At 33.5% G+C, this 11,158-nt stretch overlaps 1 protein-coding gene across 1 annotated transcript; it reads left to right on the top strand.

Moving 5' to 3' along the window:
- The first annotated feature begins 6,671 nt into the window (after nucleotides 1-6,671).
- LOC123670606 (cyclin-H) lies at nucleotides 6,672-11,079 on the top strand. Its single transcript, XM_045604119.1, has 6 exons — nucleotides 6,672-6,930; nucleotides 6,984-7,180; nucleotides 7,232-7,433; nucleotides 7,489-7,720; nucleotides 8,880-8,994; nucleotides 10,885-11,079. Exons 1-6 carry the CDS (start codon nucleotides 6,814-6,816, stop codon nucleotides 11,021-11,023), a joined length of 1,002 nt encoding a protein of 333 aa, XP_045460075.1. The 5' UTR covers nucleotides 6,672-6,813; the 3' UTR covers nucleotides 11,024-11,079.
- Nucleotides 11,080-11,158: the final 79 nt, after the last annotated feature.

Here is an 11,158-nt window from a genome sequence, read left to right as displayed (position 1 = left end):
CTTATTGTCTGAGTGCTAATTTGCACCCCATGAGTTTGCTCAAGCTGATTTTGAAGGAGGCGAGCGGTTGCAAACCGTTGTCTCAACGAAGAAACTCTCAAGTAACGTTCTTGAATGGCAGTTGTTACCCGTGGTCTTCCCTGTCCTGGTCTTCGGACATTCATACATGTCTCCCTGAATCGCTGCAACATTCTGGACACACTTGTATGAGAAACTCCAAACCTTTCTGCAATTCTTGTGTATGTCCACCCTTCTTCTCGCAAAACTACCGCTTGGGTACGTTCCTCTTGGGTCGAATTGAGTGTTTAGCGTTGCATAGCGATCGAGTGTAGAAAATCGAACGAAAGAAAAACTATTGATCACTAAAATTGATCGAGAACAACTGATTTCAGAATGGAGCCAATACATTCAAAATCTGATAATCTCATCTTTTTTTAATCCTGCTGGGAAAAACATCTGTATTGAAGAAAAACGTTGAAAGTGGATAACATATGCATGCATAATTCTGATAAAAATACTTAGTTATCATTGAGAACACCTTCAGTTGTAGAATAAATTTGAGATTTCCATAATGTGCGTTAATTTTTTTGCGCAGTGTAGTTTTCCTTTGTTAATGGCTTTCCTTCCTCTTTCCTCTTCACAATGAAATAAACAACTATCGATTCCTCTTGAAATATTTTTTTTCGGCAACCGTCCGGGAAGTGAGCACTTCCCGGACGGTTGCTTTTTCTCTGAGAAAGTAGCATTTCCCGGCCTAGTCCGGAAAGTACGTACTTCCCGGACTAGGCCGGAAAAGAATCATAGAATTCATAGCAACCGAGATAACGGCTGACAGTTCATATGAAATTAGTTGTCAAAAATTTGCATGTTTTTTTATCGCAATCGTAATAAAATATGGAAAGCAGCAGCGATAGTGTTATTTTACATGGTTGCCGAAAAAATATTGTACGCAACACGCCCGAAAATGGTTTTTTTGGACTCACAGACTTCCAGGACTCGCTTACGCTCGTCCTGGAATTTTGTCTATTCGTCCAAAAAAACCCTATTTTCCGGACTTGTTACGTAAATTACTATTTTTATCAAAATGAAAACTCTCATTGAAAAAATCTTCATTATGCGATTTCTGATAGATTGCGAGTTTTCCAGTATAAGCTAGAAAGAATTTCAATATGTTTGACATAACACGTATTCTGAATTATTAATTCAAAAATTGAAACAGGTGACGTTAAATAAAATAGCAAATGCCAAAACAAAACATCTGGTCATCAAGGTTGCATAAGTTTAGAAGATAGAAATACTCAAAGGACTACAATTAATCTACAAATGAGTTTTTATACCGAAAAATATCGACAATACCGCATCGTGTGTTGGGCGTGTTCCAACCGGTCAAAGACAGAAGCGGAGGGCGAACGTAGTTGGGCCAGACGCAGTCCTCCGCAGTCCGGATCTCGTTTCGCAGTTGCAGAAACATAAAATATCGCAATAAAGTGCTGGGCGTGTCCCTGGACGTCCGATAACGTCATAATATGCAAATTTTCGCTTTGTGCCGCATTTCCAATTCATAAAAATACATAAATAAATATCCCTACGCCAGTTCTGCCGGTGTAATAAAAATGATTTAGAAAGGCCTGTTCGCCTGACGGGCAGGGTACGTTCATTTTCGAATCCGATGCGGAGTGACCAGCTCCGTAGTTCGGGCTTCGATGTATTACTTCGAAAAATAATGTTGGGTATATTAGACGAGAAATATTCTTCGGAATAGATTTCTGTGAAATTTGAAACACCACAAATTTTGTATCCCTTACTTAGAGCTCAGCTTTTCTAGAATAAAGTACTATTTTTTTCTCTTAAAAAAAAATAAAATCAACTTTAACTTTATTTAAAATATTTGGTCCTCTCAATGGAAATTCATCATCGAATAAAATAAGCCAAAATAATTTCCACAAATATTTTGACGTTTAATTGTTTCCTCAACATTGTGTTTTTAAGGATAATTTACACTTCGGCTGATACAGAACAAACCTTGTAGATCAACTCATGTAGGTAACAAAATTAAAAAAAATTACCGCACAAACATGAAAACTAAAAAAGGCCTAACAAACTCTACAGGTACATCGGACGTACATTCGACGTGTGCCACCTGAGAAATTGACAAACCTGGGATTTCCAACAACACTTGTAAAGGGTGTTTTTTTTAGAGCTATAGAACTTTAAATTGCAATAAAACAACGATGGATTATTCGACTGACATGCATTTTATTTATCCGCAAGATAATCTTGTGGCATTACATTTTAAATATGATTTCTGGCATATGACCGCCACGGCTGGCTCCGATGTAGTCCAATCTGGACGTCCAATTTTCGATGACTTTTTCCAACATTTGTGGCCGTATATCGGCAATAACGCGGCGAATGTTGTCTTCCAAATGGTCAAGGGTTTGTGGCTTATCCGCATAGACCAAAGACTTTACATAGCCCCACAGAAAGTAGTCCAGCGGTGTTAAATCACAAGATCTTGGAGGCTAATTCACAGGTCCAAAACGTGAAATTAGGCGGTCACCAAACGTGTCTTTCAATAAATCGATTGTGGCACGAGCTGTGTGACATGTTGCGCCGTCTTGTTGGAACCACAGCTCCTGGAAATCATGGTTGTTCAATTCAGGAATGAAAAAGTTAGTAATCATGGCTCTATACCGATCACCTTTGACTGTAACGTTCTGGCCATCATCGTTTTTGAAAAAGTACGGACCAATGATTCCACCAGCCCATAAAGCGCACCAAACAGCCAGTTTTTCTGGATGTAACGGTGTTTAGACATACACTTAAGGATTAGCTTCACTCCAAATGCGGCAGTTTTGTTTGTTGACGTAGCCATTCAACCAGAAGTGCGCTTCATCGCTAAACAAAATAAAATGGACGTAGTGCGCGATACGTATTCCGCACAGAACCATTATTTTCGAAATAAAATTGCACAAATTGCAAGCGTTGTTCAGGCGTGAGTCTATTCATGATGAATTGCCAAACCAATCTGAGAATAAATCATTTGACAGCTGTTAAATCGGTCACCATCTTGAACAGTAATGCGAACTTAAAGTTATATACCTCGAAAAAAACACCCGTTATATGTCCATAATAATTAAAGTTTGACAACTTATGAAATATCGGACAGTTTTTTGGCAAAATATCGGATAAATTCATATTATAGACAGAGATAGGGACTTAGAAGTACTTACTCCTCCAGAAATAAGGGAGGTGGCAAAAAATTTTGATTCTCAGAAAATGTCGAATGTTTTATTCCCATTGAGAATAATCATTTTGCGGCCTAGACAGAAAAAGCAATACTTCGCTGATTGATATGTCTGCAAAAATTGATATTTGCTGTCAAAAAAATATTTGATGTTAAATAAAACGAGAATTTTGTTTGGCTTGGAATTTGTCATTTTATGGAATTATGCGGTCAGGCTCACGACCCAGTTAAACCAACTGGGTTCGGGCATTTTGAAATGATGTACTTGTAGTACCTAGTTAATTGCTACAGTAAGTAGTACCCAAAGTAATGATGGTTCCCATCGAAATATTCGAGCAAGTAACTCCATCCCAAAATCAGGTCCAAATCCTTCCCTGGCCGATGTGAATGTAAAACAAAACACCCTGAAGCGAAAATCCACATGAATATGAATACGTACATAAGTCAGGTCTTTAGATTTCAGCATGGCACATAAAGACAGAAAACTGTATCACTTGAGGGCTTTACATCCGGCCAGACCACAAACGCTGCCAGGAGATCGAAGCGATAGACCAAAGATTTGCTGGACGGCTGTTGCGCACAGTAGCATGTATAATGTAAGAAATATTCCGGAGACTTATAATTATACATTTGAAATTACAATGATTAAGATAGGAAATAAAAACACTCAAAGAACCACACACCGCACGGTTGGCTTTTCTTTGTATTATTCATGAACGCTTTGACATATGAGACTTTTTGGTCGCCTCTGGTTCTTTTCGATCGTATCTTCTTCTCTGGCTGAATCGTATTCCCATGGACTTTGACGGAGTCTGGTAGACAGGGTACACCCCTTGGAAGTTGAATTCAGGGCACAACTTATTCTTATGGAATTTTTATGAAAATTTTTATTGGTGAATAATTCAAAGTCGATGGACAGTAGATTATACACCAAGGGAATAAAATACATGATTTTTTCTAAGGTGCGTTTGTAGCCTGAGATCAAAGATTGAATAAGACGCTAAAAAGCTATGAGGCAAAAAGCATTTTCGAGGTGTAAATGGGTGCTATTATTTTTCACGACCAAAACTATGCTCGTACTTAAGATTTCAATTGAAAATTTCAAAAAGAAATACCCATAGAGTAATAAATATAGATAGAAGGAGTATTCGCAATTTTTACATGTCCCCCAACATGGTTAGATTACGTTGTCTGATTGTGATATATTTTCAAATCCACAATTTTACTATATCGTTATGAATGTATGAGTATGTTATATTGAATGAAATATATTCAATTGAGTGATTGCCGATTGAATATGCAAATTTGAATACCTATTTGGAATCCGATATTCTACTAATTGTCGAATTTATTATAAGGAAAATATTTATTATTTTTTGTATCTATCTGCTGAAATCCAAGGTTGGGCAACTTTTGCTCCCCTAGTGTCATCGGTTGTTTCACGTCGTTTGACGGCGCGCTTGAAGTTTGTTTTCTGAATTTCTGATATATTTAGGTATTTATCTCAATATATTTGCAGTTGATATGAAACTTTGATTCACTTTGGGACATAAGAACTACGTTCTCTGTGGAGAAACTCGCGAATTTAGTGAAATATCGTATCACTGATATGTTTTCGTTTACGCGCGCTTCTTGTCAAATTTGATAGTTCATGTTGAGGACAAAATTTGCCTACTGAAAATGGCACATGCTCCCTTTATCTATGTTCATTACTCTGAGGAAATACCTCAATTGTCAATATGTAATTTCACGAACGCAAAAATCTGGATAGCATACAGAACTAAATTTCATTGAAATGATAACTTTTTTAAAAATCGAATGAACGAGCTCGCTAAGTTGTATTCTAACGTTTTTTTTTTCGATTGGTTATGATTGCAAAATTGTCATGGAAATATTGGAGAAGCTGATGCTAAAATAGTGGTATATTTATTGCCACAAAATTTCCAGAAAATTCAAAAAAGGTCCTTGGAGAAATTTTGTGATTGGTGTATAATGAAATGAATAGATAGAAATCATATCGAGAGTGTAGTACCAATATATTTTGCCGATAAGGATAACCATTTAACCAGGACATTTACTATAGTCTCCAAAGAAAACTGTTCGATTGATTTTGTTGTTATTTGTAAAGGGGTTTCTAATAAGAGGTTTCATTTTGAATAGCCCGCTATATGGGAAGTTGTCACTTTTGCAGCTGTACTCTCTTGACATTTGACAGGTAAAAACTATGCCATTACTAACAATGGAAGATACACGCTTCAGCAACCCATTGGAATTATTAAAATCCACTTCGAAAATGGTGGAAAGTTTGAAGTCACATTTAGCAAAACTGAAGCACCTTCACGGTCAGCAATAGTGGCATTACACATTAAGACCTAGGTCTTAAGGCATTCAAAGTTCAGTTAACACAAGAACTCAAGCTGGTCGATCGCCAACGTCGTATCTTCGCTGATTGTATTCTAGAAATGCATCAAAATGAAACATATAGGTATTTTCATCTAAAACTCATTTTCACTGATGAGACCCATTTTCACCTCGAAGGCTACGTTAATAAGCAGAATTTTCTCATTTGGGACTAGGAAATTCCAAGAATGATGATGAAAAACCCCTCCATCCTCAACGTGTCAATGTTTGGTGTGGTTTTTGAGTTGATGGTGTGATTAGACCAAGCTATGAAAAAAAGCTTTTTTTGTATGGTCGGAAATGGGAGATATTGTTGTGGACGACGTTTATTCTCAATATTAATAATATTTAGACCTTTTGAGTGGATTCGCGATAAGAATTGAGGCCAATCAACTTGGATATCGTTATCGCATAAACAAACCCAATTATTTTTCAGTTTTACCAATCCTAGAGACGGGATCAACTTGTTTGAAACACCCTGTAGGTATTGGTACAACTGCCTGATTGATTTTTGTCCAGAAAAAATTGAAACACTCGTAATCTTTTTCAGAAATGTATTTATTGTTATGTAGAATATTCATCTTGTAAATTCACATACACCATCTGTCTCTACATCAAATTCTAATCCACATTGGCTTATACTATTGATGCTATAATATAAATTTGAAAAAACACTTCCAGTTGATGCCATTTATTATTTTTTCGACTGTAAGCGACATCTAGTTGTGATATTCTGAACTGAGAGTTTCGGCTGATGATGATGGCTGTTTACAATTACAGAATACTATATGCATTTAACGTACCATCTTCATAGTTCACTCATAGATGACTCAAAATATTTTTAGGAATATATGCTAGGATTCTATAAAAAAATTTTCAAGTAATAAATAATGATTTTCACCAATATTACATATACCAGAACTCGTTGATCAAAAATCAATTAATTGTCAATAAAAAAAATATTCAACAACCGAAATTATTCCTATTCTATGATTATAAACATATGGTCATAGAATATCCCAACATTCCAAACTTTGATTCATGGTTAAATTTTCGAAAATAAAAAAAAAACAAATGTTGTTATTGTTCGTGTTCGCTGCTTCGTGCGTTTTGTTGGTTTTAATGCAATTTTAGCAGAACTTTTGGTGTATTTCATAGGTTCGAAAATGTTTTCTACGTCGACCCAAATCAAATATTGGATGTTCACCGATGAACCAGAACTGAACAATCTCAGGAAAAAAGCTAATCAAAAGCACATTGAAGATTATGGAAAACAAATCCCGGTTAGTGTTGAGCATATTCAATTAAATCAATCGTATTATGATCATCGTTTCAGGATGCAGAAAAATACAACTATTTCTTAACTCCTGAAGAAGAAAAAATAATGCTAAAAAGATACGAACAACATCTGCGGGATTTCTGCAAAAGATTCCAACCACAGATGCCAAAATGTGTTATGGGAACTTCATTCCATTACTTTAAAAGATTTTATATCAATAATTCAGTAATGAATTATCACCCCAAAGAAATTATGTAAGTTCTTTTGGCTTACATTGAAAATGTTTCTAAAATGTTTAATTGCAGGGTTACTTGTATTTATTTAGCTTGTAAGGTAGAAGAGTTTAATGTTTCAATTACCCAATTTGTAACAAATATAAAGGGTGATCGTGAGAAGGCTAGTGATATAATACTCAACAACGAAATGTTGTTGATGGAAGAAATAAAGTTTCATTTAGCAATACACAATCCTTTCAGACCAGTTGAAGGTTTCCTCATAGATATTAAGGTAAGTTCAATTAAATTCCTGAATAATATCATTTCAAAATCCATTCTTACTTCAGACTAGATCGAACTTAGAAGATCCCGAGAGGCTGAGACCTGGAACCGAAGAATTTCTGGATAAAGTTTTCCTGACTGATGCTATCCTTCTGTATGCTCCTAGTCAAATTGCTCTGGCTGGTATTTTGCATGCCGCTTCGAAACTACATGAGAATTTGGATTCGTATGTTACGGACACCTTACTTGGAGTGGAAGGTGCTAGTCGTTTGCATGACTTAATTGAAGCTGTGAGAAGTGAGTAGTACTGTTGTAATTATTGTCGATTCGAATTACAGCTGGTAACATATTCTTTAGGTTGATGTAATATGGGTATTTCCAAAAAATTATTTCATATCAATGGATAATAATAAAATACAGTCAAAATAGAGACGAGCAATCGAGGTTGCATTGTTCTATATCAAGAGATAGAAAGCTAACATTTTGCAATAACATTCCAATTCAGAAAAATCAATTCTGTCGTCAAAAAAATCTTATTTTATCATACGAGAAAAAAGCGTAGCAACATAGCCTTATCTGTGTTCAAGTCATTTCCTTGATCAAGGGTAGATTTAGAAATATGATGTGAGTTTTCACTGATTTTATCATTGAACTTATCTTCAAAATATTTCATTTTGAAAGACAAAATGTGCGAAACGCATCTTCTATAGTTAAAATCTGCTTACTGATCTTGATACTCAGTATACAATCGTATTTCACATAATTCAGATCAAAATTCCTCAGAGAGAGAGTTATAAATTTATTGATCTTACAATCAAATGACTATCAACAGAACTGTTTTTGTTGAATTTGAGAATATTGTATGTCCATAGTCCAATAAAGGTCTGCATATAATTTTGTATATCGTACTAGCTTTTTTAAGGTTGATTCCCATGTTTTTATAGGTAAGACATCTAATGTGCCCAGCTAGTGAGATAGCTTTTTTCTTTAAAAAATCCTTAGTTCTTATTTCTCAATTGTTTCCATAAGTGTCACTAATGTATTGAACAAATTTTTAATATATTTTAGATACGGAATTCTTAGAATGAGCTTACCATTCAAAGAATTGAACGACTAATTTAAAAAAAGCACCAGATTCCATATTTAATGCTAATTTCTCAAATGTTACCGTAAGTGTAACTAATGAGTTAAAAAATTTAATTTTCTAAAATGATTGAGTATTCTAATAAAGATATTGGATCATGCTAATTCCTTACAGTTTTATGTATTGACAAAACTAAAACTTGGAAACAATTAAAAGAAGAAAAAATAAACATAATTGAAGAATGTTGCTTAGTTATAGAAAATTTTACACTGAAATTAATTTCAATCTGATTAACCAAAAACTCTAGTCTCTTTTCTTTTTGTCCAGCATGGTTTCGTCAAATAAAAATCATTAACTTTATTCATTTTTCAGGTATTCGTTCTATGGTTAAATTGCTTGACAATGGTCCAGACAAATCCATCTACCTACCATTGGAAAAGAAATTGGATAAATGTAGGAATCCGGAGAATAACCCTGACTCTGAAGTGTAAGTTTTGCAGAGTTTGTAAATCTCGAAACATATCCTAGCTTGTAATTTTCCAGACCCACTAATAGATTTTATTGTGAATTATTTCAAATTGAATGTTAACCAGCTTGATCAGAATTCTTTATTCAGTTGTCATAAATGTCAATAATACGATGAAACCAAAATAATCTTCAAACATCACAAACGTAAAGACTAACAAAATTTGTCTGCAATAGTTAAAATATGCTTACCGATCTTTATTCTCGGTATACTATTGTTGATTGATTCAAATTTATTGAATTCATATCAAAATTCCTTATTAATTTCTTATTTCTCAATTTTTTCCATAAGTGCCAGTAATGTGTTCAAAAAATTTTAATGTCTTTGAAATATGGAATTCTTAGAAATTTTTATTCAAGAATGAGTTGACAATTCATAACATTGAATGACGAATGTGGAAACGTACAAGATTTCATATTTAATCGTTATTTCTCAATTTTTTTCCAGAAGTGTCACTAATGTGTTGAAACATTTTATAATGTATTTGGAATTCTTAGAAGTTTCGATTCAAGACTGAGTTAACCATTCGAAGTATGAATCGATTAATGTAGAAAAACACCAGATTACATATTCAATTCTTATTTTTCAATTTTTTCCAAGAGTGTCGCTAATGTGTTAAAAAATTTTTTTTAGATATAAAGTTTCTCAACAGTTTTTATTCAAGAATGAGTTACCCATTCAAAGCATTTAAGGACAGTAATGCAGAATAAACACTAGATTTCATATTTAATTCTTATTTTTCAAGTGTTTCCACAAGTGTCACTAATGTGTTGAAAAAATTTTTAATATCTTTTAAATATGGAATTCTTAGCAATTCTCATGTGAGAATAAGCTCATCATTAGAAGCATTAAGCCACTTATCTAAAAAAAGCTCACGATTCCATATTCAGATCTCATTTTTCAATTGTTTTCATGAGTGTCATTAATGTGTTGAAAAATATTTCAATATTTTTTTGATATGGATTTTTTAGAAGTTTTGATTCAAGAATGAGTCAACCATTCAAAGCATCAATCGACTAATGTAGAAAAACACCAAATTTCATATTTGATTCTTATTTCTCAATTCTTTTCATAAGTGTCACTAATGTGTTGAAAAATGTTAAAATGTCTTTGAAATTTGGAATTCTTAGAAGTTTTGATTCAAGCATGAGTTTACAATTCGAAGCATTGAATGACAAATGTAGAGAAACACCAGATTCTATATTTAGTCCATATTTTTCAATTTTTCCATAAGTGTCAGTAATGTGTTGAACATTTTTTTAAATATTGTTTAGATATGGAGTTTTTAGAAGTTTTGACTCAAGAATGAGTTAACCATTCAAAGCATCAATCGACTAATGTATAAAAATACCAGATTCCATATTTAGTACTTATTTTGCAATTTTTTCGATAAGTGCCAATAATGGATTGGAAAAATTTTAAATCTCTTTCAAATTTGGATTTTTCAGAAGTTCCGATTCAAGAATGAGTTACCCATTCAAAGCATTAGAGGACTGTAATGTAGAATAGACACTAGATTATATATTTAATTCTTATTTCCCAATTTAATGTGATGAAAAAATTTTTAATTTCTTTTAAATATAGAATTTTCAGCAGTTCTCATGAAAGAATAAGCTTAATATTTGAAGAATTAAACCACTTATCAAGAAAATACACCAGATTCCACATTAAGTCCTTTTTTCTCAATATTTTCCATAAGTGTCACTAATGTGTTGAACAAATTTTCAATATCTTGTAAATATGGAATTCTTTGAAATTTTGAATGGAGAATCATCTAATCATTTTAAAACTAAACACCATATGTGGAAAAGCCACAATATTCCAATAAAAGCCTTTTTATTTCCGTTTCAGATACAAAAAGAGAATGCAGGAGCTGTTGGACGATGATGACGATTTGTACAGCACTTTATCCGAAAGGAATGAAGACTTGGATAACTCAGCTTTGAATATGTCCCCATCGGGAGCACATGCATCAGGAGAAGATCTTTGAAATCCTTTGTTTTCTTTATTGTAGAGTTGACAATAAATATTAAATTTTTTAATTTTCTTACTCTTTAAATCTTCATTTCCATAATATTTGAAACAACATTTTTTCTTGTTGGTCACAAAAAGGACTATATCTGAA

This window comes from Harmonia axyridis, chromosome 1 (assembly GCF_914767665.1).
Source record: "Harmonia axyridis chromosome 1, icHarAxyr1.1, whole genome shotgun sequence".
In the NCBI taxonomy this organism is placed as follows: Eukaryota; Metazoa; Arthropoda; class Insecta; order Coleoptera; family Coccinellidae; genus Harmonia; species Harmonia axyridis.
Note: the sequence above shows the minus strand (reverse complement) of the source record. Positions and strands in the feature narration are given on the sequence as shown.

Coding starts and splice junctions, on each gene's coding strand:
- LOC123670606 (XM_045604119.1), top strand. CDS start 6,814: ATGTTTTCTACGTCGACCCAAATCAAATATTGGATGTTCACCGATGAA. Junction 6,931..6,983: donor ATTATGGAAAACAAATCCCG/GTTAGTGTTGAG, acceptor TCATCGTTTCAG/GATGCAGAAAAATACAACTA. Junction 7,181..7,231: donor TATCACCCCAAAGAAATTAT/GTAAGTTCTTTT, acceptor GTTTAATTGCAG/GGTTACTTGTATTTATTTAG.